Source organism: Dendrobates tinctorius, unplaced genomic scaffold (assembly GCF_039654945.1).
Source record: "Dendrobates tinctorius isolate UK_male_01 unplaced genomic scaffold, ASM3965494v1 ptg000430l, whole genome shotgun sequence".
NCBI lineage: Eukaryota > Metazoa > Chordata > Amphibia > Anura > Dendrobatidae > Dendrobates > Dendrobates tinctorius.
The window spans coordinates 286,446-312,943 of NW_027362093.1; the positions used below are offsets into that span (position 1 = coordinate 286,446).

The window sequence follows — 26,498 nt, forward strand, 5'->3', positions numbered from 1 at the left end:
CTTTGTTGAAGAGGTTTGTTGAACCTGTTGTTCCGGGGGTGGCACCTCCAGACCCTGTATTGGTTGAAGGTAACATGGAATATGAGGTAGAGAAAGTACTCGATTCCCGTCTGGCTAGACGAAGACTCCAGTATTTGGTTAAGTGGAAGGGTTATGGTCAGGGGGATAATTCCTGGGTCTCTGCCTCTGATATTCATGCCAAAAGATTGGTGCGTGCCTTTCATCGGGCTCACCCTGATCGCCCTGGTGGCATGGTTGAGGGTTCGGTGACCCCTCCTCAAGGGGGAGGTACTGTTGTGAGTTCATTTTCCCCTTCACTACTGAGGCCCGAGGAACTCCCTCTTCTGGTAAAGAAAGGTAGTGAGCCTGATTATCAAACACCTGAGTCTGATGATGATGACTGGCTGAGTGGAGTTACTGACTGGATATAAGGCTGCCGACGCCCTTCTGCCCTGCGGGTGATTTCTCTGTGGGATCCTTGGAGACCAGTCTGAATTCCTGCTCCTCTAAAGCTAAGTTTTCTGCTTGGCTTTTTGCATTTGTGCTTAGACTTTGTTTTGCTTTGTTTTTCTGGATTTCTGCCTTTCCCTGCTGGGGTGTGCTGAATTCCTTTAGCTCTGTCTTCAGAAAATACCTGAGTGCTGATTTAGTTTTTGAAGCCTAGCTGCTTCAGGGTCTTTTTCATATCAGCTTGTTGGCTTATGTCTTTGATAGGGTTGTGGCAGATTGCAGACAGCAACCTTCCTTTCCTGTTCTGTTTAGCTAGCTTGGGCCCCATCGTTTGTTCAGCCTATCTTTCTATCTGTGTGAGTGTTTTTCATCTTGCTTCACCGTCATTATATGTTGGGGGATGCCTTTTACTTTGGGGTCTGCTCTGGGGCAGTTTAGATTTCCTTTTCTGTCTTTAGGCTATTTAGCGCTCCGGCTGTGATCGAGGGGTCTAGGGCATCGTAGGAACCCCCAACGGCTACTGCTAGTTGTGTTGATAGGTTCAGGGGTCTGCAATCTGATAGTTGCTCTTTTTGGTGGCCCGCATTATCTCGTGATGTCAGGAATTTTGTGCAGACCTGTGGGACTTAGTCCCGGTCTAAACCTTGTTCTCGCTCTAGTGGGTTGTTGATGCCTTTGCCGGTGCCCAGGAGGCCATGGACCCATATTTCAATGGATTTTATTTCTGATTTGCCTGTCTCTCAGAGAATGACTGTTATCTGGGTGATTTGTGATAGATTCTCTAAGATGGTCCATCTTGTACCACTCCCTAAGTTGCCATCTTCCACAGAGTTGGTGCCCTTGTTTTTGCAACAGGTGGATCGCGTGCATGGGATTCCTGAAAACATTGTATCTGACAGAGGAGTTGTTTGTCTCTAGATTTTGGAGGACTTTTTGTTCCAAGCTGGGAATTCAGTTTCCTTCTCCTCTGCATTTCACCCTCAGACCAATGGGCAGACGGAGAGAACAAACCAGACTTTGGAGTCTTATTTGAGATGTTTTATCTCTGCTGATCAGGATGATTGGGTCTCATTTTTGACCTTGGCCGAATTTGCTTTAAATAATAGAGCTAGTTCTGCCACTTTGATGTCACCTTTTTTTTTGTAACTTTGGGTTTCATCCTCTATTCTCTTCAGGGCAGTTGGAGTCTTCTGCCTGTCCAGGTGTTGACACTGTGGTTGAGAGAATGCACCAGATTTGGGACCAAGTGGTGGATAAGTTGTCTCTCTCCCAGGAAAAGGCCCAGCGGTTTTCCAACCGGCATAGGACCATTGGACCCCGGTTTAAGGTGGGTGATATGGTTTGGTTGTCATCAAAGAATATCTCTATGAAGGTGGCTTCTCCAAAGTTGAAACCTAGATTTATTGGACCTTACAAGATTTTGGAGATTCTTAATCCGGTCTCTTTTCGATTGGCTCTTCCTGTTACATTTAAGATCCATAACGTGTTTCATAAGTCTCAGTTGAAGAGGTTTGTTGAGCCAGTAGTTCCTGTGGTGGCACCTCCTGACCCTGTATTGGTTGAAGGTAATGTGGAATATGAGGTTGAGAAGATACTGGATTCTCGTCTGACTAGACGGAGACTCCAGTATTTGGTTAAGTGGAAGGGTTATGGCCAGGAGGATAATTCTTGGGTCTCTGCATCTGATATTCATGCCGAAAGATTGGTTCGTGCTTTTCATCAGGCCCATCCTGATCGGCCTGGTGGCGTGGATGAGGGTTCGGTGACCCCTACTCAAGGGGGAGGTACTGTTGTGAGCTCATTTTCTCGTTCACCTTTGATGTCCGATGAACTCCCTCTACTGGTGAAAGGAGGTGGTGAAACTGATTTGGATGGGAGAAACCTGTCACCTGAACAGGTGGATTGCGATTGGACATCCGGAATCTCTGAGTGGATATAAGGCAGCCTTGTAGGGTTGCTGGTGATTTCTCTGCTCTGAGCTCTGGCCTCCAGTTCAGTTCCTGTCTCCAAAAGCTAAGTTTTGCTCTGTTATTGTTCCATGAGATTTTGTCTGATTTGCTTAGTTTTGTGTTCTGCCAGCCCCGGCTGGGGCTCTACTGAATTTCCATTTTTGTCCCTGATCGGTCAAATCTCTTTTGCTCTGTCTTCAGAATATATCGGAGTGCTGATATAGGGATTTTGAAGTCTAGTGACTTCAGAGCCGTTTTTCCTATCAGACGTGTTGAGACATTTTTGGTAGGGTTTTTGCGGATTGCAGCCAGCATCTTTTCTGTCCTTTCCTATCTAGTTAGTTGGGCCCCATTGTTTGCTCTGCCTGTCTTTCTGTCTGTGTTTTCATCTGTTTTCACTGACAATACATGTTGGGGGCTGTCTATTGCTTTGGGGTCTGCTCTGGGGCAGTTTAGATTTCCCCTTTCTTTCTTTAGGCTTATTTAGATCTCCAGCTATGAAGAGGCATCTAGGACCACCGTAGGAACGCTCCACGGCTACTGTTAGTTGTTGTGAATAGGCTCAGGGGTCTGCAATCCGCTAGCTACCAACCTCTAAGGTTTTCTGGACTTAGCTTGCAGTTTTGTTTTTTCCTCCTCCGGTGACTCATTCATAACACATGGCCCCCTCATCCCTACCTTGGTATACATAGATCCCTCATCCCTATCCTAGTATGCATGGCCCCATCCTTATCCTGGTATGCAGAGCCCCCATTTTGTCATAGTATGCATGGTCCTCATCCTTATCCTGGTATGCAGGGCCCCCATCTTGTCCTAGTATGCAGGGTCCCATCCCTATTCTGGCATGATTGGCCCCATCCCGCTCCTGGTATGCAGTGCCCCATCTCATCGTAGTATGCATGGCCCCCATCCTTATCCTGGTATGCAGGGCACCATCACTATTCGGGTATGACTGGCCCCCCATTCCAGTCCTGGAATGCATAGCTCAATCCTTATAATCGGCCCCCATCCTGGTATCCATGGCCCCATCACAAAACATTAAAAAAAAGCATTACACTTACCTACCCGGCACTCCCTTGCTGAATCCTGCTCTGATACCAGCAACTGCTTTATGCTTGTAAGCAGCACATGGCAGGGACATAATGCGTTGCTCACAAGCAGAGCACAGTTGCCAGAGTACTCGCCGTTAAAACTATATCAACATTATGAACATAAAAAAGGCTTCTTCTTTATGTGACGTCTCTGATGTTTAATAACAGTTGATTTCCAAGTAAAATATTTCCCACATTAAGAAAATGAAAAAGGCTTCTCCTCTGTGTGACTGCTCTGATGTCTAACAAGAAGCGCTTTCTGGTTAAAATATTTCCCACAATCTGAACAGGAAAAAGGCTTCTCCCCTGTGTGAGTTCTATGGTGAGTAACAAGCAGTGATTTACGTGCAAAACATTTCCCACATTCTGAACAGGAAAAAGGCTTCACCCCTGTGTGAGCTCTATGGTGAGTAACAAGCACTGATTTATGTGCAAAACATTTCCCACATTTAGAACAGGAAAAAGGCTTCTCTCCTGTGTGAGTTCTTTGGTGTTCATTAAGATTCCCTTTCTGGTTAAAAGATTTCCCACATTCTGAACAGGAAAAAGGCTTTTCTCCTGTGTGAGTTCTTTGGTGTATATCAAGATTCCATTTCTGTTTAAAACATTTCCCACATTCTGAACAGGAAAAAGGCTTCTCCCCTGTGTGAGTTCTATGGTGAGTAACAAGCAGTGATTTACGTGCAAAACATTTCCCACATTCTGAACAGGAAAAAGGCTTCTCCCCTGTGTGAGCTCTATGGTGAGTAACAAGCACTGATTTATGTGCAAAACATTTCCCACATTTAGAACAGGAAAAAGGCTTCACTCCTGTTTGAGATCTTTGGTGTATATCAAGATTCCATTTCTGTTTAAAACATTTCCCACATTCTGAACAGGAAAAAGACTTCTTTGCTTTAGGAGCAGTTTGTTTTTTATTGCCTCTTTTGTGACTTTGATTTTTCTTAGTAGTCAGTAATGAATCACAAGATGGGACCTGTTTCATAGGATCAGATGACAGATCTTTGCTGTGAATAGATGATGGTATATCTGGAGTAATAGCAATCACTTCAGTTGTATCTTGTAGGATCTCAAGATCATCAGATTTAAAAGTTGAAGATGTCAGCTGTCCCTCTGATCTCCTGATGCAGTCATTTGCTAAAATAAAATAAAACAATTATTTTTAATAAAATATCCTGGAGTTTTATATCTTTGAACGTTTCTACTTAAACTGTCCATAAAAATGGCAAGCTATGTAAAAAACTTTAATTAATTACCAAGACAATGACAGTTCACAGTGTAATAGAAAACCTTGTTGGATGAACCAGTAGTGTGCGGTGTTCAACTGTTGGTTCATTCTGCCTCCCAAATATCAAATATAAAGAAACCAATCAATGTTATGTAGGTGAAAATAATACCAATTCTCATCTCAAAAAAAACAAGTCCCCACTCAGGTCCATCATCTGTCAATGGAAAAACAGAGGTTCCCGCACTATTAGTGGCTCAAAGGCTGCTGAAAAGCAACAGAGTTTCTATAAACCAATCCAGCAAAATCTGCTCTCACTTCGGAGTCTTGCAGTGTGCGCAAACAACATCTAGGATCCCTGTATTTAGCAATATTATAGTGAGAAGAATCCACTTAATTTGCGGTGTCTCCTGGAGCACAATCTGGGCACTATGTGCTGGGTAATAAAATGGCAAATGTGTAATTTTCACTTTCCAACATCCACTGCGTGTTAATTTCCAGAAAGTGGCTGTGGAGTCAAAATATTCACTCCTCCTACACATGTGGTCTAAATTGTTGGTACCCCTCGTTTAATGACAGATAAACCCACAATGGTCACAGAACTTTAATCTGACAAAAGTAGAAATAAATCAAAAATCTATGACAATGAACAAATGAAAGTCTGACATTGCTTTTCAGCCAGGCTTCCACAGAATTTTTAAACAATTAAAACTCATGAAATAGGCCTTAACTTAATCGGTTCATGACCGCCAATGGTAGATAAACGCCGGCGCAAGCAGGACTTTGTGCAGCGCAGTCGTTTGTCTACGGTCGGCAGTTTTGTGCTCATCGGGACCCCACGTACCTTATAACTAGGGGATTCCACCCCAAAATGCTTCCTGTGACCTCCTACTTCATTGAGACCTGATCGGTACAGGTCCTTATGACATCAGTGTCACATCAGCCAATGAGACAAATCACTAGGAAAGTTTGTTGTAGCAGCGAACTTTCCCGGGCGATCTGCCCCATAAAAACGCTGTTTCTCTTCAGATCTCCTGTCAGTGAGAGATTAAAGGAGAAACAGTGTTACAAGTGCTGCTGCCAACAGCTGTGTCAGTCAGCGATTGTGCTACAAAGTACAAACACAGATAAGGCAGGTTAGGGTTAGTGCTATAGTTAGGGTTAGTGTTGGGGCTAAAGTTAGTGTTTATTCTAAAGTTAGGGTTATGCTAAAGAATTAGGCATTTCTCAATTGTCTCCCCAATAATTTGGTCACGTCAATGTTTTCTATTTCCAGGAAAAAAAAAAATGAATGAAATGGCCCGTCAGTATTATAGCGCAGAGGAGGCTTATACACTTTTATGTTCTGACAGTGAAGAAAGTGCAGTGTCAGATGGTGATGTGGATTTCGAGGGCTTTAGTAGCAGCGACAGTGATAGCTCAGAAATGAGCAGTGATTCTGGTCCATCCTCACACACAAGGACCAGTACAACAAGAAGGACAAATAGCGCTTCTGGAGAAATGTCTCCAACTCAGGGAACAATGCCCAGTACTAGCGCTGTCCCTAGTGCTCGTGAATTGGCGCACACCAATGTCCAAGGGGCTTTGCCTCTTGATGTAGCATTTCCCAGATGTGTCCCAATTCATCAGCCAGAATCCACAATCCTATTATGCTAGGTCAAATTTATGGACACCAACTAATATCCTAGAAATGAAAACATTTTTAGGACTTACATTCACTATGGGGCTTGTTAAAAAACAAGCATTCGGTCCTATTTGTCCAACCGGCTTGTTCAAGCCACCCCTATGTTTTCTGCCATTCTTCCTAGGACCCGTTATGAGATGCTCATGAGGTTTTGGCATTTTAATCACAATAGTCAGTGCCTGCCCAGAAATGCCCCAGAACACGAAAGACTATTCAAAGTCAGACCCATCATCGGAAACTTGACAGAAAAGTTCTTAAAGCTCTACACCCCAACAGAAAACATTTCCATTGATGAGTCCCTTGTAAAATTCAAGGGAAGACTGCACCTCAAGCAATTTATTCCTTCTAAGAGGGCAAGGTTCGGAATAAAGCTCTATAAAATGTGCGAGAGTTCAACCGGATACACATCAGCTTTTCACATTTATGAGGGGAAAGACAGCCAACTAAACCCACCAGGATGCCCTACTTATCTGGGGACATCTGGAAAAATGGTTTTGAGCCTTTTTTTTACAAAAAGGCTACATTCTATATGTTGACAACTACTACACCAGCATACCTCTATTTAAAAGTCTGGTTGAACATAACATAGGGGCTTGTGGGACCATTCGCAAAAACCATCAGGAGTTTCCAGAATCATTGGTCAAAGAAAATTTCCGAAAAGGGGCAGTCAGGGGCTTTACGCAATGGAGAGCTGCTTGCCCTTAAGTATAAGGATAAAAAAGATATTTTTATCCTGAGCTCGATCCACACAGATACCACAAGGGCCACTGCAGACCAACAGGGATCCACTACTCCAAAACCTGTGTCTGTCATTGACTACAACAAATATATGGGGTGTGGACCTTGCAGATCAGGTTCTACAGCCATACCAGGTATCAAGAAAATCATAGATCTGGTATAAAAAGTTAGTCATGTATTTGTTTCAGGTGGCCACATATAATTCTTTTGTGTTACTTTCCTTGATTATCAGGAAAAGGTCACTGAAAATCTTGTTTTTGAAAATTTTGTCCCCGCCAATCCTTTAGAATCTGAAGATGTGAGAAGACTCACTGAGCGACATTTTATTGCACTCATCCCAGTAACTGAAACAAGAAAGAACCCCCAGAGAAGATGTCGTGTATGTTCCTAGAGAGGAATGAGGCATGATCCCCGCTATTATTACCCACAATGCCCATCATTGCCGGCCTTATGCCTCCATGACTGCTTTACAATCTTCCACACAGAACCACATTTTTGAACTGTTTTGACATTCAAGCATTTGGATTATTTAGTGACAGACACATTTGAGTGGAGCTGACTTAACAATTTCCGGGGGTAGGTGGGGGGAGGTCTCCAGAGACACAAGCTGGGCACAATATATTGGGCACTACAATGACATTTTTGCAATTTTTGCTCTGAAACTTCCACTACGTGTTTCTGGAATTCATCCTTGTAGTGAAAATGGTCACTATATCCATAGATGAATTCGCAGAGGGGTGTCATTTCCAAAATGGCGTCACTTCAGGGGGGATTCTGTTGTTCTGGCACTTAGTGGCTCTCCAAAGTGCCACAACAGCAGAATCCTCCTGAAGTGACCCCATTTTAGAAATGACACCCCTCTGAGAATTCATCTATGGGTGTAGTGACCATTTACCTATCTACCTAATTTCCAATGTAATATCTGGGGTTAAAACAACATTTTAGTGATAAAAATGTACCATATTTTTAGGACTATAAGACGTACTTTTTCCCAAAAAATTTTGTGGGGAAATGGGGATGAGTCTTATAGTAGGAATATACTTACAAATGCTGTGGCGGCGGCGCTCTGTGCTGCGTGGAGGGCTCCACTGGAATTTTGTCAAAGTCCAGAGACCCACGCAGTTCCATTGCTGTGATGCGGTGGTCTCCAGAAAAATGGCCGCTGTGAACGGCGCATGCTCAGATTCAGATTTCGCCCCCGAGATCTCGTTGCCGAGATATAAATCTGAGCATGTGCCGCCCCCAGCTGCCATTCTCCCGGAGGCCATCACATCAATGGAGCTGCAGGGGCCTAAGGCTTTGACAAAATGGCTGCAAAGCCCCCAACGCAGCAGAGTGCCGCTGCCCCAGCACAGAGTGCTGCCGCCTCCACAGGTGCAGCGCTGCCGACCCAGCGCAGAGCACTTCCACCCAAGCACAGAGAACCACTGCCACACAAGCCTGGAATGGGAGTTTCCGGAGGCCACCGCACCAGCCTGGACCACCGAACAACGTCTGTGACCACTCTTGCACCTGTGCTGATTCCACCCCCCCGGTAAGCTGAATTCGGATGTAAGATGGACCCCCATTTTGCACATTTTTCTCCCCTATTTTCCTTTTGAAAATTTGGGGTGCATCTTATAGTCCGAAAAATACAGTAATTATTTTTTCTTCACTGTCAATGGTATAATTTTCTATGGAACAGCAGTGGTGTCAGTATGCTCACTGCACCACTAGAAGAATTCATTCAGGGAAGTATTGGGTAAAATGCAGTCACTTTTGGGGGCTTATGCTGTTCTGACACCTCATGGGCTCTGACAAAGTGACATGTCACCCACAAACAATTCCAGCAAAATCTGCTCTCCAATATGGCGCTCCTTCCCTTCCGAGCTCTGCCATGCGCCCAAACAGTAGTATTCTCCCACATACGGGGTATCGGCGAGCTCAGGAGAAATTGCACAACAAACTGTTATGGAGCAATTTCTCCCGTTACCCTTATGAAAATGTAAAATATGGAGCTAAAAAGATTTGTGAAAAATGTTATTTTTTTTTTACTTCCACGGCTCTACGTTATAAACTTCTATGAAGCACCTGTGGGTTCAAGGTGCTCAATACACATCTGGATAAGTTCCCTAAGGGGTCTAGTTTCCAAAATGGGGTCCCTTGTTGGTGGTTTCCACTGTTTAGGCACATCAGGGGCTCGACAAACACGACATGGCAACCACTAATTATTCCCACATATTTTACATTCATAAAGTCAAATGGCGAACCTTCCCTTCTGAGCCCTGCCGTGCGCCCAAACAGTAGATTTCCCCATATATGTGGTATCGGCATGCTCAGGAGAAATTGCACAACAAAATGTATCGTCCATTTTCTCCTGTTACCTTTGCGAAAGTAAAAAAATTAGGTCTAAAGGAAAATTTGTGTGAAAGAAAAGTAAATGTTTATTTTCTCCTTCCACATTCCATTCATTCCTGTGAAGCACCTGAAGGGTTAATAATCTTCTTGAATGTGGTTTTAAGCACCTTGAGGGGTGCAGTTTTTATAATGGTGTCACTTTTGGGTATTTTCTGTCATATTGACCCCCCAAACTCACTTCAAATGTGAGGTGCTCCCTAAAAAATGGTTTTGTAAATTTTGTTGGAAAAATGAGAAATCGCTGTTTAACTTTTAACCCTTATAACTTCCTAACAAAAAAAATTTGATATAGTTGATATAGAGGCTGCTGCGCAGGCGCCGCCATCACCGGTGACATTGTGCTGGATGTAATTTTTTTTTCTAAGCCTCACAATAGCCACAATATTATAGGCATTATCAACAATAATATCAATGCTATTATATGCATTATGTAATAATGGGGGCAGGTCAGTGAGGGATCAGCGACCTGTCATAAGCCAACACAGATGAATATGTAATCAGAGCACCACATAAAGCCCCGCCCACAGCCCCACCCACAGCCCCGCCCCAGAGCACGAGAATCTCATTAACTGGAAACTACAAATACAAATTACACAACAGTAAACCAGAGTTGCCCTCACTTATGGTGGACCATTGGAGCTACTATGGATCCTGACCAGAAGATTAGAGAAAATAATATTGCTCCCCATTTCAGGAGAGATTGTGCAGTAATCTGAATTCCTTAGGATCAAAAGCAATGTAATTGGTTGTAAGTTCTATAGAAAAGGGCTTTCAATGCCCAAAGTCATTTGAACAGTTTTGGGTGGAGGAGAATGTTGTGGTCTAGAGGCAAAATGGTGATCATGGTAATACGGCCGGACTACATCACCGATAAAGCAGCCACAGCCGGTGACTGAGAGGAATCTGTGACTTCTCTGCATTCAGTGGTTACTACTCACCTGGGTAGTCATATGTGGGAATCTCCTCTTTACACCACTCATCACCCCTCACATATGTCTCTGTAGTATTAATATGGGTCAGATCTTCACCCTGAAACAAATATTGTAAAAGTCACCGACAGATGGAGAAGTCCCATCTATGATCAGCTCTAATCCTGCCATCTCCACCGTTCTCATTACACAAGTATAAAACATATAATACTGGTGGATAAAACAAGACTGAGCACAAGACCTTCACAGCTGTCTACACATCATAGGGGAGATCTCCTGACACCTTCTCTCCATCTACCTGATGATCCTGAGGAGCACTGGGATCTTCTTGGTTACAGTCCTGTGGAAGAAGAGGACGGGGACATCTCTCTGGTGTTGTCCTCTTACTGGATAGATCTGGAGGAAACACATACAGGGACTGAATTCATTCTCTACATACAGATAATTATAGGCCGTGTGTATTTAGTCCTGTCTATTACCTGGTGATGTGAGGGGCAGGGGAACCTCCATTATGACGTTCTTGTACAGATCTCTGTGTCCTTCTAAATACTCCCACTCCTCCATGGAGAAATAGACAGCGACATCCTGACACCTTATAGGAACCTGACACATACAATGATACCGTCATCCCCCCAATCCCTTCATAGTGTTACTGTATAATGTCCCAGCATTCCCAGCAGTGTCACCTCTCCAGTCAGCAGCTCAATCATCTTGTAGATGAGTTCTAGGATCTTCTGGTCATTGATGTCCTCATGGATCAGGGGGTGAGGTGGAGGCCCTGTGATTGGGCTCAGGGGTCTTCCCCATCCCTCAGACACAGGGTCCTGACAGCGATCACTAGAGGTCTTCTTCACCACTGTGTAATCCTGGTTATGGAGAGACACATTAATAAATCTCACTACAGACATTTCCAGAGTCCTCACCTCTCCAGTTCTGTCCATCTGTTATTCCCATAGATAAGAATGATGTAATGTGACGTCATCAGAATCTCTCACCTCTCCAGTGAGACGGAAGAGGATCTCTAGGGTGAGGTGTAACATCCTCTCCGCCATCTTGTCTCTGTCCATATCCATCCTTGATGGGTAAATCAGGAAAATTCTCTTCTGTAGAAGATCTTCACTGAGAGGATCCGATATTGTAGAGACCTGAATGAGAAGAAGATGATCCGATGTAACATCATAAGAATCCTGTGTAATAATACAATTACTGGAGATAATAAGGGAAACATATGAGGAGATTTATTATCTTACAGGGTTTAGTTTTCTCCCCTGACATCTACTAATAAAACCTATATATTTAGGCCACAGACAACAAGCAGTTTCCTCCTCGGAGTCGGCAGCTGAACACGTTCCTCATAGACTCATCAACGTCACCATCAATTCCCATCAGAGTGAAGGAACATCGCTCCTCTATTCAGCTCTATGGATCCAGGATGAAATCCACTGCGGCCCCTGCAAGAAAAGAGCGAAGTCTGGTGAGACCCCCGAGGCCGGAGATTTCTACAGCTGCTCTGTGCGCACAGGACCTGTGATGAGGTCACAGGAGGGGAGGAGTCAGGGGTCACATGATCAGGGGCCTCAGTGTGGGCAGGACTCTGCTGTGCTGGTTGTCATGGTGCTGGATGAGGGGAAGTTTATGTGTGGGGTCAGGAGGGGTTTACAGGGTGGATGTAGCAGAGCCATGTGTGTACGAGGTGTACGGAGCGGAGCCGCGTGTGAGTACGAGGTGTACGGAGCGGAGCCGTGTGTGTACGGAGCGGAGGCGCATTTGTTTGGACCCCTCTGTGTACTCTGTATACCCCCATCTTCAGTCACAGACCCCTCTGTGTATTCTGTATACCCACATCTTCAGTCACAGACCCCTCTGTGTACTCTGTATACCCCCAGCTTCGGTCGCAGACCCCTCAGTGTGTAGCACTCGCAGGCACGCGGGATGCAGTGACGAGGCGTGAGACGGCTTGGACTTTAAGATGTAACTTTTATATGTGAAGATGCCTATAGGGGCTATCTAGAGCAACCAAACTAGCTAACAGTAATTATCCTCGCAGGGATCAACACAAGAATACACTGATAATGCGAACATGACTAATCTGGCAAAGACCGGTGACTATAGGGCGGCCGTATTGCCGACTACGGGTCCTTGACTACAAGGTGTCACTTATCCTCTCTGTCATCCGGCAGAGCGATGGTCGATGATGCTTCGGCGTTTCAGCCGCTGGGCCCAGCCGACGAAGATCTGGCATAGACTTCGGGCATTCCTACGCCCAGGCCCTGGAAGGGTTCTCCGGCATTATGCCCCCCGGCGGAGGCAGTATGGCGTTGTCTGGGGGCCGGAAAGCGGAGGCAAAAGCCTCGAGATGGGAACGTGCAGTGGCTGCCTCAAGTGACTGCAGGCCGGTCGCAGCTGCGGGCCGGAGTGAGGCAGCGGCTGCCACGGGCGACAGCGGACAGGCCGCAGCCACGGGCTGGAGTGAAGCGGCGTCGGCCGCGGGCGGCAGCGGACAGTCCGCGGACAGCAGCGGGTAGGCCGCAGCTGCTGGCTGGAGTGAAGTGGCGACGGCCGCAGGCTGCAGCAGACAGGCCGCAGCTGCGGGCTGGCGGTCGGTGTTCCTCGGCTGGACGGCTCGGTGCCACCTCCTTTCTGTGCACAGTGAGTCCTACTTCTGTCTCGCCTGTCGCTGCTCTTCCCTCTGGTCTCTGGTATAGACTATTGCTCTGGCTCTCTGGCACCCTCTAGCTTCCTCGCGTCTCTTCCCCTGCTGCGTCAACTGACTCCTGCTGGCGTCCTCAGCCCCTTTTATAGTAACTCCTCCCCCAACCTTTCTAGAAGTCTCTGCGGTCCGTCTCCTAATTGTGTCCCCCTGAAACAGACTTCCTAGGAACCTTGGTGACGGCCCTCTTGGTTCTGGCCCGGACACACAGCGGGGACTCTTCCTCCTACAAGTGTACGCTGTATACACCCGTATACCCCAATCTTCGGGTGCAGACCCCTGTGTACGCTGTATACACCTGTATTCCCCCAGCTTCGGTCGCAGACCCTCAGTGTGCTCCGTATACCCCCAGCTTTGGTCGCAGACCCCTATGTACACTGTATACACCCATACACCCCCAGCTTCAGTCGCAGACCCCTGTGGTGTATACTGTATACACCCCTATACCCCCAGCTTCAGTCTCAGACCCCTGTGTGTATGCTGTATACACCCGTATACACACAGCTTCAGTCACAGACCCCTCTGTGTACACTGTATACACCCGTATACCCCCAGCTTCGGTTGCAAACCCCTCTGTGTACTCTGTATACACCCGTATACCCCCAGCTTCGGTCGCAGACCCCTCTGTGTTCGCTGTATGGACCCGTATGCCCACAGCTTCAGTCTCAGACCCCGGTGTGTATGCTGTATATACCCATATACCCCCAGCTTCTGTCACAGACCCCTCTGTGTACACTGTATACACCCGTATACCCCCAGCTTCAGTTGCAAACCCCTCTGTGTACTCTGTATACACCCGTATACCCCCAGCTTCGGTCGCAGACCCCTCTGTGTTCGCTGTATGGACCCGTATGCCCACAGCTTCAGTCTCAGACCCCGGTGTGTATGCTGTATATACCCATATACCCCCAGCTTCTGTCACAGACCCCTGTGTGTACACTGTATACACCCGTATACCCCCAGCTTCGGTCGCAGACCCCTCTGTATGCACCCGTATACCCCCAGCTTCGGTCGCAGACCCCTCAGTGTACGCTGTATACACCCGTATACCCCCATCTTCGGGCACAGACCCCTGTGTATGCTGTATACACCTGTATTCCCCCAGCTTGGGTTGCAGACCCCTCAGTGTACGCTGTATGCACCCGTATACCCCCATCTTCGGGCACAGACCCCTGTGTATGCTGTATACACCCGTATACCCCCAGCTTCGGTCACAAATTCCTCTGTGTACGCTGTATACACCCAGCTTCGGTCGCAGACCCGTGTACACCCGTATACCCCCAGCTTCTATCACAGACCCCGCGTCTCTCACACTGTATACACTTATATACCCCCAGCTTCAGTCTCAGACCCCTGTGTGTATGCTGTATGCACCCGTATACCACCAGCTTTGATCACAGATCCCTCTCTGTATGCTGTATACACCCGTATACCCACAGCTTCGATCACAGAGCCCTCTATGTACTCTGTATACATCCATATACCCCCAGCTTCGGTGGCAGACCCCTGTGTACACTGTGTACACCCGTATACCCCCAGCTTCGGTCACAGACCGTGCATCTCTCACTCTGTATACACCCATATACCCCCAGCTTTGGTCTCAGACCCCTGTTTGTATGCTTTATACACCAATATACCCCACGCTTAGGTCACAGACCCCTCTGTGTATGCTGTATACACCCATATTCCACCAGCTTCGGTCGCAGACCCCTCTGTGTACTCTGTATACACCCGTGTACCCCCAACTTTGGTCGCAGACCACTCTGTGTATGCTGTATACACCCGTATACCCCCAGCTTTGGTCGCAGAACCCTGTGTACACTGTATACACCCAAGTTCGGTCGCAGACCCCTGTGTACGCTGTATACACCTGTATACCCCCAGCTTTGGTCACAGACCCCCCTGTGTACGCTGTATACACCCGTATACCCCCAGCTTCGGTCATAGACCCCTCTGTGTAAGATGTATGCACCCGTATATCTCCAGCTTCGGTAGCAGACCCCTGTGTACACTGTATACACCCGTATACCCCCAGGTTCGGTCACAGACCCCTGTATGCTGTATACACCCATATACCCCCAGCTTCGGTCACAGAGTAATTACTAAAGGACTGTGTGAGAAAGGGATTTATTCTACAAGAAACATAGGGGCCACAAGTGAGAGAATCCAGGCCTCGTGGCTGGATACTCCGGGCCCCCAGCGTGTTAGGACCAGACGGGGTCTTTGTCCCTGGAGCTTCTCTACTCGGGATAATGAGACTCTGATCTTGGTCATCCGTATGGATAATGGAAATGGAATTACAAAGCTTCTCATATACTTTCCATGCTAAACACAGACGGCTCATGTATGGCACACGGACGGCACATGTACAGCACACAGACGGCACATGTACAGCACACGGACCGCACACGCCGGCTCATGTACAGCACATTGACGGCAAACGGACAGCACACGTACAACATATGGATGGCACATGTACAGCACACGGGCGGCATATGTACGGCACACGGACGGCATGTTTACATGGACCCATAGACTTGTACTGGCTCTTTGTAACTCTCTGCTGCTGGGAAAATATGGACATGAGAGCAGCACCATAAGTCAAATAGGGGACACATGGCATTGTTGAAAAACATGACAGGTCGTGTTAAGGGGCCGTACAGTCACATAATAGAAAACAGCAGAATTGCTGTCTTTTTCTACATCCTACCTCACAAACAGCAGAATACAAAGATAATAAAAACAAGTCCTTCATGTCCCCCAAACTACTATGGTCATGGACAGGAAACCAGAAAGGTACCAGGATCATGGACAGGAAACTAGAAAGGTAATGTACCAGGGTCATGGACAGGAAACCAGAGAGGTACCAGGGTCATGGACAGGAAACTAGAAAGGTAATGTACCAGGGTCATGGACAGGAAACCAGAAAGGTAATGTACCAGGGTAATGGACAGGAAACCAGAAAGGTAACAGGGTCATGGACAGGAAACTAAAAAGGTAATATAGCAGGGTCATGGACAGGAAGCCAGAGAGGTAAGATACCAGGGTCATGGACAGGAAGCCAGAGAGGTAAGATACCAGGGTCATGGACATGAAACCAGAGAGGTAAGATACCAGGGTCATGGACAGGAAACCAGAAGGGAAATATACCAGGGCCATGGACAGGAAACCAGAGAGGTAAGATTCCAGGATCATGGACAGGAAACCAGAAAGGTAATATGCCAGGGTTATGGACAGGAAACCAGAGAGATAATATACCAGGGTCATGGACAAGAAACAAGAGAGGTAAGATACCAGGATCATAGACAGGAAACCAGAGAGGTAAGATACCAGGGTCATGGACAAGAAATCAGAGAGGTAAGATACCAGGATCATGGACAGGAAACCAGGGAGGTAATATACCAGGGTCATGGACAGGAAACCAGAAAGGTAATATGCCAGGGTTATGGACAGGATACCAGAGAGATAATATACCAGGGTCATGAACAAAAAAACAGAGAGGTAATATACCAGGGTCATGGACAGAAAACCAGAGAGGAAATATACCAGGGTCATGGACAGAAAACCAGAGAGGTAAGATACCAGGATCATGGACAGGAAACCAGAGAGGTAATATACCAGGATCATGGACAGGAAACCAGAGAGATAATATACCAGGGTCATGGACAAGAAACAAGAGAGGTAAGATACCAGGATCATAGACAGGAAACCAGAGAGGTAAGATACCAGGGTCATGGACAAGAAATCAGAGAGGTAAGATACCAGGATCATGGACAGGAAACCAGGGAGGTAATATACCAGGGTCATGGACAGGAAACCAGAAAGGTAATATGCCAGGGTTATGGACAGGATACCAGAGAGATAATATACCAGGGTCATGAACAAAAAAACAGAGAGGTAATATACCAGGGTCATGGACAGAAAACCAGAGAGGAAATATACCAGGGTCATGGACAGAAAACCAGAGAGGTAAGATACCAGGATCATGGACAGGAAACCAGAGAGGTAATATACCAGGATCATGGACAGGAAACCAGAAAGGTAAGGTAACAGGATCATGGACAGAAAACCAGAGAGGTAACATACCAGGGTTATGGACAGGAAACCAGAAAGGTAATATACCAGGGTCATGGACAGGAAACCTGAGAGGTAAGATACCAGGGTCATGGACAGGAAACCAGAGAGGTAATATACCAGGGTCATGGACAGGAAACCAGAGAGGTAATATACCAGGGTCATGGACAGGAAATCAGAGAGGTAATATACCAGGGTCATGGACAGGAAACCAGAAAGGTAAGATACCAGGGTCATGGACAGGAAACCAGAAAGGTAAGATAATAGGATCATGGACAGGAAACCAGAAAGGTAAGATATCAGGGTCATGGACAGGAAACCAGAGAGGTAAGATGCCAGGGTCAAAATTATGAGGTCCAGAATAAATGTTTGAATAATTTCTTATCTACTGATGTGTATTTTTGTGGCTATTTAAATGTATAAATATTTATAACAATGTTAATTTTATGTAGATTTTATTCTAATTGTTAAAATTAAAATAATTATAAGCTCAATTTTCACAAACTGAATGCTGCATCACTTCAGAAAGTGAGGTGAACGGAGTTCAATATTTTGGGAATCCGTTCTGCTCACAAATAGCAGTATGGACCGGAGACCAGTAGCACAGTGTACTAGGGCCACAGAGAGAAACATGGGTTCTAGGACATATGGGCCCCGATGTCCTGTTAAAAAACTAAAAAGTAGGAATATCAAGGAATTTATGGAAAAAAGAAGAAAAGAGAAAATGTTGATGGGTAAGTTTTTCATATTAGGCTCAATATATACCTGGCTTGGTTTTAATAATGTGGAAATATAATTTTCCCACCTGGTTCAGGAATTGACAAGGAAGTTATCGATTGTAACCAGAACCTTTGAAATTTCGGGATATTACAGACCCGCTTTTTAGTTTGACATATGTTAAATCTACCGATCTCAAAGAACAACTGCCCATAATAATATATGTTATTCACCATAAATACTGGACGTGAAGCACCATGTATCTTATCAATGGTATCTAGTGGAGCAGAAGCTATCCTCCAGGAACAACAGACCAATATAGTATATCATTAATCTGCAGATAGCTTATCACTATAGTCGGATGGTAGATATATATCTAGATGGGAAAACATGACTAGGGGGAAAGGGTGAGGATGGAAGTAAGATGGGGAATTGTGGCCAGGGAGAGCGCACAGTAGGTGCTCATCCGCGCTGATTCTACCGGCAAGAATCTTCTTATGGGAGAGAAAGAAGGGGGAACTACAATATATTTGATCATTTATATTATATTTATACCCTAATTTATAACCCACTTGCTGATTGTCTCTCTTAGGCCAGACACATCACACAATCACAGGGAGTGAGTGTGAGGACAAAATAGTATTGTGACCCGGTCACTGCTTCACATAGAGTCTTCATTGCTAGTGCACAAATCAAGAAGCAGGAGAACGTGGCGAACCCCACAGTGTCCACATACCAAAGAGGCACACACAGACAGGACCGATCTATAGGGAGGATTCCATTACCCAGAGGCGCTCTTTTAAGCACGTTTCTCTTGTAATGCTTCCTCAGAAACGCGTTTCTACAAGAGAAACGCGGGTAATGTGCAGTTTGCCCAGTTCTGCTGCTTCTGGATTTATGCACCAGCAATGAAGACTCCATGTGAAGCCGTGACCGGGTCATGCCCATAATGCCACACATGCCCTATGGAATCGGCTTTATAACATTCATTGTTTGTACTATTTTTTGAATGTTTCCATGAGCACTGTCACTTTATGAGTCTACAATGTAATATTTATTCCTGTGTGGATTGTAAACCCGTTCTATATATTCTTTGTATCTGGGTTTATTGTGAATTGACCATTCGGCGGAGACCTTACACCTGAGATATGTAATGATATAGGGTGATAAGCGATATAATTGTTATACTTCTTCCATATGGACTTTCCACTTACAATTATATGTGTAAAGGATTTTTCTAAACTATATTTTGGGGCAGATTTAGATACGTTTTATATACATACCTGATGATTTTTCTCTGCATAATCTCTTCTTTTTACATTTTTTATGTGTTTTGTTGAAATACAGATATATTTCATACTGACATGTTGTTTATGGGAGTAACGTTTGTAGGCCATGTTGTTGACTTCTACTTCTGAATATATGGAGGACCTCATTTGGGCTTTTTATATATATGGTTAGACAAACAAACTACATATAGTGATAAAAGGTGTATACATGATAACCTCATACTGCAGGGAAAGACATGTATTCTAGAATACTAAAGAAAGTGATAACACAAAATGACAATATTTAGGAGTATTTCACATATTGACTACTGCATTGTCCTCATCACAGACACTACTTACTACCATATGACACCATTACTTACTCTCACAATGCCCTGCAGCTACTCCTATTAACCCTTGTGTATGCCAACCATACCTGCTAATGGCTTTGGTGTCAGTTTATGTCTCCATTCTGGCTAGAGCTCCCATAAGGTCATCTCATTAGCTGCAAAGTTAGTTAGCGAAAGTTTTTCTAAGATGGCAGCTCAGTCTGACATGGCTGTTCAATATATTTAGTGTCATGATCCAGGACGGGGTTTCGCTTTGGCCCGTCCTGATCAGACAGGGGGTTAATTGTTTCTGCCTCTCTCTGGCAGAGGGCGGCTATTTAATGCTCACTGGACCTAGGTCCGGTGTCAGTTATACTCTTGCCCTCGGCTGAGTTAGTTGACCTTGTGCGTACGTGTGCCTTGTGCCTGATATCTTGCTTGTGTGGTTTTGATTCGGTTCTGTCCATGTTACGAGTTCTGCCTGCCCCTCTTGTACTGCGATACCTCTCATGTATGACTCTCTGCTTGTGACCCGACTTCTCTCTGCTCGTTCCCTTGGTACAACGTCGCCCTCTTGTGTATGACCTTTGGCTTTGTCTGACCACCCGTCTGTTTGTCCCTCCTGTGCCTCATTTGCCCGTACTGTGTGTGACCTTCGTTTTGCCCGACTCTGAGTTGTTGTATGGTGTCTTCTCATATCTGAAAGCAGGACGCTAAGCCCCGCCCCCTTGCAGTCACAAGACCTTAGGTCCTGTGCCAGATTGCTAACTTCTGCGTCCTCAGGTCCTGTGCATTTTTACTTTCCGGCGCTGACTGGACCCTGACACCAATTGTTTGAAGCACGCATTGTCACATCTGCTGCCCTGCTCCACAGGTATCTTTTAGCACTGTTTCTGTACTCAGGACACGCGCACTGGCTCAGTGAGCAAGTGTAGTGCGGTGTTTCTGACATTATAACTGACCGTTACCATTTTTTTTCTCTGCTCCCCTTCTCCTGTGTATGTGATGGATCCTATGCACGCTCTTTCTGAGCAGGTGAGGCACCTGACTCAGATGTCTAAGAAACTCCTTGGAGAACGAGTCCTGGCTCAGTCTCAGCAGCTGATCGCTGACACTGTGCAGGGGGTATTCTCATCGGGGGCTCGGGATGTGACATTAGTTTCCCCTGAGTCTCCGGTTAAGTTACCAGATACCTTTTCTAGAGCTAAAAAGAAATTCAGATTTTTCAAGGAGGGCTGTAAGCTTTTTTTTTCATTGAGACCACACTCTTCTGGGGATGAAGGTCAGAGAGTGGGGGTCATTATGTCTCTGTTAAGGGGAGCCCCCCAAGCTTGGGCTTTCTCCCTTTCGACCACAGCCCCTGAGCATATGAATGTGGATGCATTTTTTGAGGCCCTGGGGCATATTTATGATGAACCTGATCAGATGCGTATGGCTGAGGACATGGTGATGAGTGTGTGCCAGGGGAAGCACTCAGCCGAGGGCAGGAGTATAACTGACACCGGACCTAGGTCCAGTGAGCATTAAATAGCCGCCCTCTGCCAGAGAGGCGGAACAATTAACCCCAAGTCTGATCAGGACGGGCCAAAGCGAAACCCCGTCCTGGATCATGACATTTAGTACTGACCATTCTCGTACAATGAGAGTTTTAATTTTAACATAGCCAAACATGAGGAATGACAAGGGGTTGTCCTAGTAATGGTCAACATCTTTAAGAAGATACAATTTTGAGTTAAAATATTTCCAACATTTTGAACATGAAAAAAGCTTCTCCCTGTATGACTTCCCTGATGTTTATTAAGAGTTGATTTCGGTAGAAAACATTTCCCACATTAAGAACATGATTAAGGTTTCTCCCCTGTGTGAGTTTTTTGGTGACTAAGAAGAGATGATTTCTTCACAAAACATTTCCCACATTCTGAACAGGAAAAAGGCTTCTCCCCTGTGTGAGTTCTTTGGTGCTTAAACAAATTTGATTTCAGGTTAAAACATTTCCCACATTCTGAACAGGAAAAAGGCTTCTCCCCTGTGTGAGTTCTTTGGTGCTTAAACAAATTTGATTTCAGGTTAAAACATTTCCCACATTCTGAACAGGAAAAAGGCTTCTCCCCTGTGTGAGTTCTTTGGTGCTTAACCAAATCTGATTTCCACTTAAAACATTTCCCACATTCTGAACAGGAAAAAGGCTTCTCCCTTGTGTGAGTTCTATGGTGATGATTAACCAAATCTGATTTCCAGTTAAAACATTTCCCACATTCTGAACAGCAAAAAGGCTTCTCCCCTGTGTGAGTTCTCTGGTGCTTAACCAAATCTGATTTCTTTGCAAAACATTTCTCACATTCTGAACAGGAAAAAGGCGTCTCCACAGTGTGAGTTCTTTGGTGCTTAAACAAATCTGATTTCCAGTTAAAACATTTCCCACATTCTGAACAGCAAAAAGGCTTCTCCCCTGTGTGAGTTCGCTGATGTGTAACAAGAGTTGATTTCTCGGTAAAACATTTCACACATTCTGAACAAGAAAAAGGCTTCTCCCCTGTGTGAGTTCTTTGGTGCTTAACCAAATCTGATTTTTGGATAAAACATTTCCAACATTCTGAACAGGAAAAACGCTTCTCACCTGTGTGAGTTCTTTTGTGCCTAACCAAATCTGATTTCTGGATAAAACATTTCCAACATTCTGAACAGGAAAAAGGCTTCTCCCCCGTGTGAGTTCTATGGTGATTAACAAGCAGTGATTTACGTCCAAAACATTTCCCACATTCTGAACATGAAAAAGGCTTCTCCCCTGTGTGAGTTCTTTGGTGCCTAACCAAATTTGATTTCTCGCTAAAACACTTCCCACATTCTGAACAGGAAATTCTATTCTCTGTTATGTGAATTTTTTCATGTTTAAGAAAAGTCTTTTCAAGAAAACTATTTCCATATTCTGAATCTGAAAATGGCTCCTTTCCTTTAGAATCAATTAATTTTTTAATGCTTATATTGTGACCTTGATTTTCCTTAGTAGTTGGTAATGAGCCAAAAGATGGGACCTGTTTCATAGGATCAGATGACAGATCTTTGCTGTGAAGGGATGATGATATATCTGGAGTAATAGCATTAACTTCAATTGTATCCTGTGAGATCTCAAGATCATCAGATTTAAAAATTGAAGATGTCAGCGTTCCCTCTGATCTCCTGGTACAGTCATCTGCTAAAAATAAAACCAATTAATAATTTTGAATAAAATATCCTCAAATTTTATACTTTTGAACATTTCTACTTAAGCTGTCCATAAAAATACAAGCTTTTTAAAAATATTAAATTATTCACCAAGACAATGACAGTTCACAGTCTAATCGAAAGCCTCATAGCATGAACCAGTGCATCATGGTGTTCAATGGTTTGTTCATTCTGCTTCCCAAACATGGAATAAAAAACCAACAAACAATGTTATATAGGTAAAAATTATACCAATAACATATCTACTCATCTCACGGAAACACAAGACACCACTAAGGTCCATCATCTGTCAGAGGAAAACCAAAAGGTTTCCACAATATTTGTGGCTCAAAAGCTCTTGAAAAGCAACATGGCTTCCATAAACCGATCCAGCAATATCCCTCTCCCAAAGTCAAATATCCACTCTCTTCTGAGCCTTGCAGTGCGCCCAAACCATATTTAGCATCCATATATGTGGCATTACTATAGTGAGACGAACCCACTTAATTTACGGTGTGTGTTTCCTGGAGCACAATCCGGGCATTATGTGTTGGATAATAAAATGGCAAATGTGCAATTTTCATGTTGCAACATCCAGTGCGAGCTAATTTCCGTAAAGTGTCACTACTCCCATAGAATAATTCACTGAGGGTTATAATTTCCATAATGGAGCCACTTTATGGGGATTTCTACTGCTTTAGTTTCCTGTAATTGTGTTATATTAGGGCATCTGCAGATGGTGTGTCCCCTCTCCACTGGAATCTGCTCCTGCGATGTTTGATTCCATCACCAAGCAGCGCCTTATTTATGGTGCAGGCGTTGCTGGTAATAGAAGAGACTTCAAAACCAGAAGCTCTGGGGGGTGCTGGCTCTGTCCAGCCGCTAAGATTAGGGTGCCTGAGACCAGTAGTTTCATCCAGCCTGGCAGTATGGGTTTATGTGCTGTCCAGCAATCTGGTAGCAATCTGCTACCTGCTTAAGCCAATTAGAAAGCACCAAACCCTACTAAAGCTTGAAGCCTATTCCCGGAATCTGCCAGATACCGCCTTGTTCTCCTCTGGTTCAGTCCTCTGTGCTCAGCTGGTGTATTTGTTTCCTGGTGTAATCCCAGCCCGCTTACTGACTACACTTGTGTCTTCTGATTTTGTACTTTCTCTGCCCTCCTGGTTATGACCAACTACCTGACTATTCTTCTTGCCATCTCACTCCACAGAGTAGCAGGTAACACCATGGCCCAAGCCTAGGGGTCTCTGTGTAAGTCCAGATTCATGTGGAGGGGTTAAAGGATGATAAGCAAGGCAATCATTGGGATCTGGAAAATAGAGTAGATAGAGCCAAGCCTTCTCGTGGTGGCCATCTTTTCATCTGCCAGGTGATCACTAACAGTGCTCCCAATACATAGTGTCTGCAAACTATTCCATCAAGATCTGTGTACGAATAGCTAAATGGCGCTCCTTCCTTTCTTACCCCTACCATGTGCCCAGAAAGTAGTGTACAACCATATATAGGGGATTGTTGGATTCAAGAGACATTGGAGAATAATTTGTAAGGTCCATTTGTTTCCTATTATTCTGGTGAACACTCTCTGGGTAATTATAGTTTGGGGCTCGGTGGCTCTTGGCAATCTAAACTATCGTAAGGGCCAATATTTTCCATCAGATGAGTTTCAAGAAGAAATATTAGACATTCACAGAGCATTTTTATAATAGTGCAGAGCTGAGGTGTCTTAAATTTAGATCTCAGGCAGAGGTAATGGAGACCTTATTTTAAAGGCTACCAGGTAGTTGCAGACTCACATAAGTGAGGCAGGCCGATCCCACAATCATCAGACTACCATACAAAATGAACCTGTACAAAAAGAACTAGAATAAAAAAATGTTACCGTATTTTTTGGATTATAAGACGCTCCGGATTATTAGACGCACCCCAAATTGTGAGGAGAAAAATATGAAAATTATTTTTTAATAACATGGTGGTGCTTCTCATAATCCATGCATCTTATTGCTGTGGTGAAGTGGGGTCCCAGTGTCGCTGCTGGAGGAGGCAGGAGTGGGGTGATGCTGCAGGCCACAGGGTGGGATGAGGGGGTGTCCAATGTGCAGTGCGCCGCTGCGAGTGTTTGGTGCTGCTGAAGTGCCTGGCGCTGCTGCCCGGGGTGTTTGCCACTGTGGGGGGCTCTGTCAACATTTCATAAAAGGCCAGAGCCCCCCGGATGTCCTGTGCGTAGACTCCGTGAACATGGCCGCTGGGGGGCAGCGCATGCGCAGATGGAGATCTCGGTATCAAGATCTCTGGAGATGAGATTTCAGCCCTGAAATTAGATCTCAGGATTCTAGGAAGCCAACAGCATCATTACCCTCCGCTTTCTCTTACAGACCTATCATAATGTTTTTCTACAAGTGAGTTTCTATCTTGTCAGCACATTCTACGTACGCTGTCATTTGGCTTTATAGTTTACAGATCTGGGCAGGTAACGGTCAGCGTCTTCTAATACCAAGTGGATCCTCCACGCTGTAAGTTCTATAGAAAAGGGCTTTCAATGCCCAAAGTCATTTGAACAGTTTTGGGTGGAGGAGAATGTTGTGATCTAGAGGCAAAATGGTGATCATGGTAATACGGCCGGACTACACCACCGATAAAGCAGCCACAGCCGGTGACTGAGAGGAATCTGTGACTTCTCTGCATTCAGTGGTTACTACTCACCTGGGTAGTCATATGTGGGAATCTCCTCTTTACACCGCTCATCATCCCTCACATATGTCTCTGTAGTATTAATATGGGTCAGATCTTCACCCTGAAACAAATATTGTAAAAGTCACCGACAGATGGAGAAGTCCCATCTATGATCAGCTCTAATCCTGCCATCTCCACCGTTCTCATTATACAAGTTGTTGGAATATGTTTAGTGCAACAACTCCATTCCTGTCTATGAGTGTTTAGTTGCTAGTTTTGTATGCTGTTTATAAAGTTTTAAAAAAAAAACCTCCCAGAGGCTCACACAGGGAGAGCATGTGACTGTATTTCCTGTTTTCCTGCTGTGTCTGTGTATGAGAGAAGCAGCCTGCTGTAGATGCTGCAGATAGAGACACTCAAATGATTTATTCCTGATCTATTAAGCTTATCATATATTGCTCCTGATTAGGGATGAGCGAGTAGTGAAATACTCGGACTCGCTGTACTCGTTACGAGTAGCTCCTAATACTCGAGTACTTGTAACGAATAGCGAGTCAAATATAACTCTATGGGAAATGCGAGTAATGGGCGGTGTGTGTGTGATGGGCTGGGACTGTGCAGGGACTGTGCAGGCTGTGCTGAATATTGCGAGGCGAGTAGTGAAATTTACTCGCCAGGATTTGAGTACCGCATTACTCGCCGAGTACTGAATCCTAACGAGTATACTCGCTCATCCCTATTCCTGATTGTTCCTGAATAAGCAAGTTCTGTTGTCACACGCTTGAAGAGAATCGTGAGTAATCCACTGCCAACACAAGTTCTGTGATGTATTAAGAGAAGTATAGAGTCTACATCACGTCAAATAATTATTCTCGTCTTCTCCTTCTTGGTCAGATCTCTTCTGGAACACTGTGTCCAGTTCTGGGCACCACATTTAAAAAAAACATTGAAAGTGGGAGCAAGTTCAAAGAAGAGTATGATGAGATAAAACAAGACTGAGCACAAGACCTTCACAGCCGTCTACACATCATAGGGGAGATCTCCTGACACCTTCTCTCCATCT

General features: G+C 45.0%; 2 protein-coding genes across 2 annotated transcripts; both read right to left on the reverse strand.

The window, feature by feature from the left end:
* Positions 1-3,621: 3,621 nt before the first annotated feature.
* LOC141076802 (uncharacterized) lies at positions 3,622-19,400 on the reverse strand. The gene is made up of 3 exons (XM_073564112.1): positions 19,329-19,400; positions 10,473-10,563; positions 3,622-4,627 (listed from the first exon to the last, which is right to left on the reverse strand). Exons 1-3 carry the CDS (start codon positions 19,398-19,400, stop codon positions 3,687-3,689), a joined length of 1,104 nt encoding a protein of 367 aa, XP_073420213.1. The 3' UTR covers positions 3,622-3,686.
* A 1,940-nt stretch (positions 19,401-21,340) lies between these two features.
* Positions 21,341-22,769, reverse strand: LOC141076820 (uncharacterized). Its single transcript, XM_073564128.1, has one exon. The coding sequence runs from the start codon at positions 22,600-22,602 to the stop codon at positions 21,406-21,408; it is 1,197 nt and encodes a 398-aa protein (XP_073420229.1). The 5' UTR covers positions 22,603-22,769; the 3' UTR covers positions 21,341-21,405.
* Between the last annotated feature and the right edge of the window lie 3,729 nt (positions 22,770-26,498).

Excerpts from the sequence above, each read along its gene's own strand:
- LOC141076802 (XM_073564112.1), bottom strand. The coding sequence starts at position 19,400 with ATGAGGTCCTCCATATATTCAGAAGTAGAAGTCAACAACATGGCCTAC. Across the intron at positions 10,564-19,328 it reads GTTACTCCCATAAACAACAT|GGTGAAGATCTGACCCATAT; the intron begins GTCAGTATGAAA and ends TATTTGTTTCAG. Across the intron at positions 4,628-10,472 it reads TCCCACATATGACTACCCAG|CAAATGACTGCATCAGGAGA; the intron begins GTGAGTAGTAAC and ends ATTTTATTTTAG.
- LOC141076820 (XM_073564128.1), bottom strand. The coding sequence starts at position 22,602 with ATGAAACAGGTCCCATCTTTTGGCTCATTACCAACTACTAAGGAAAAT.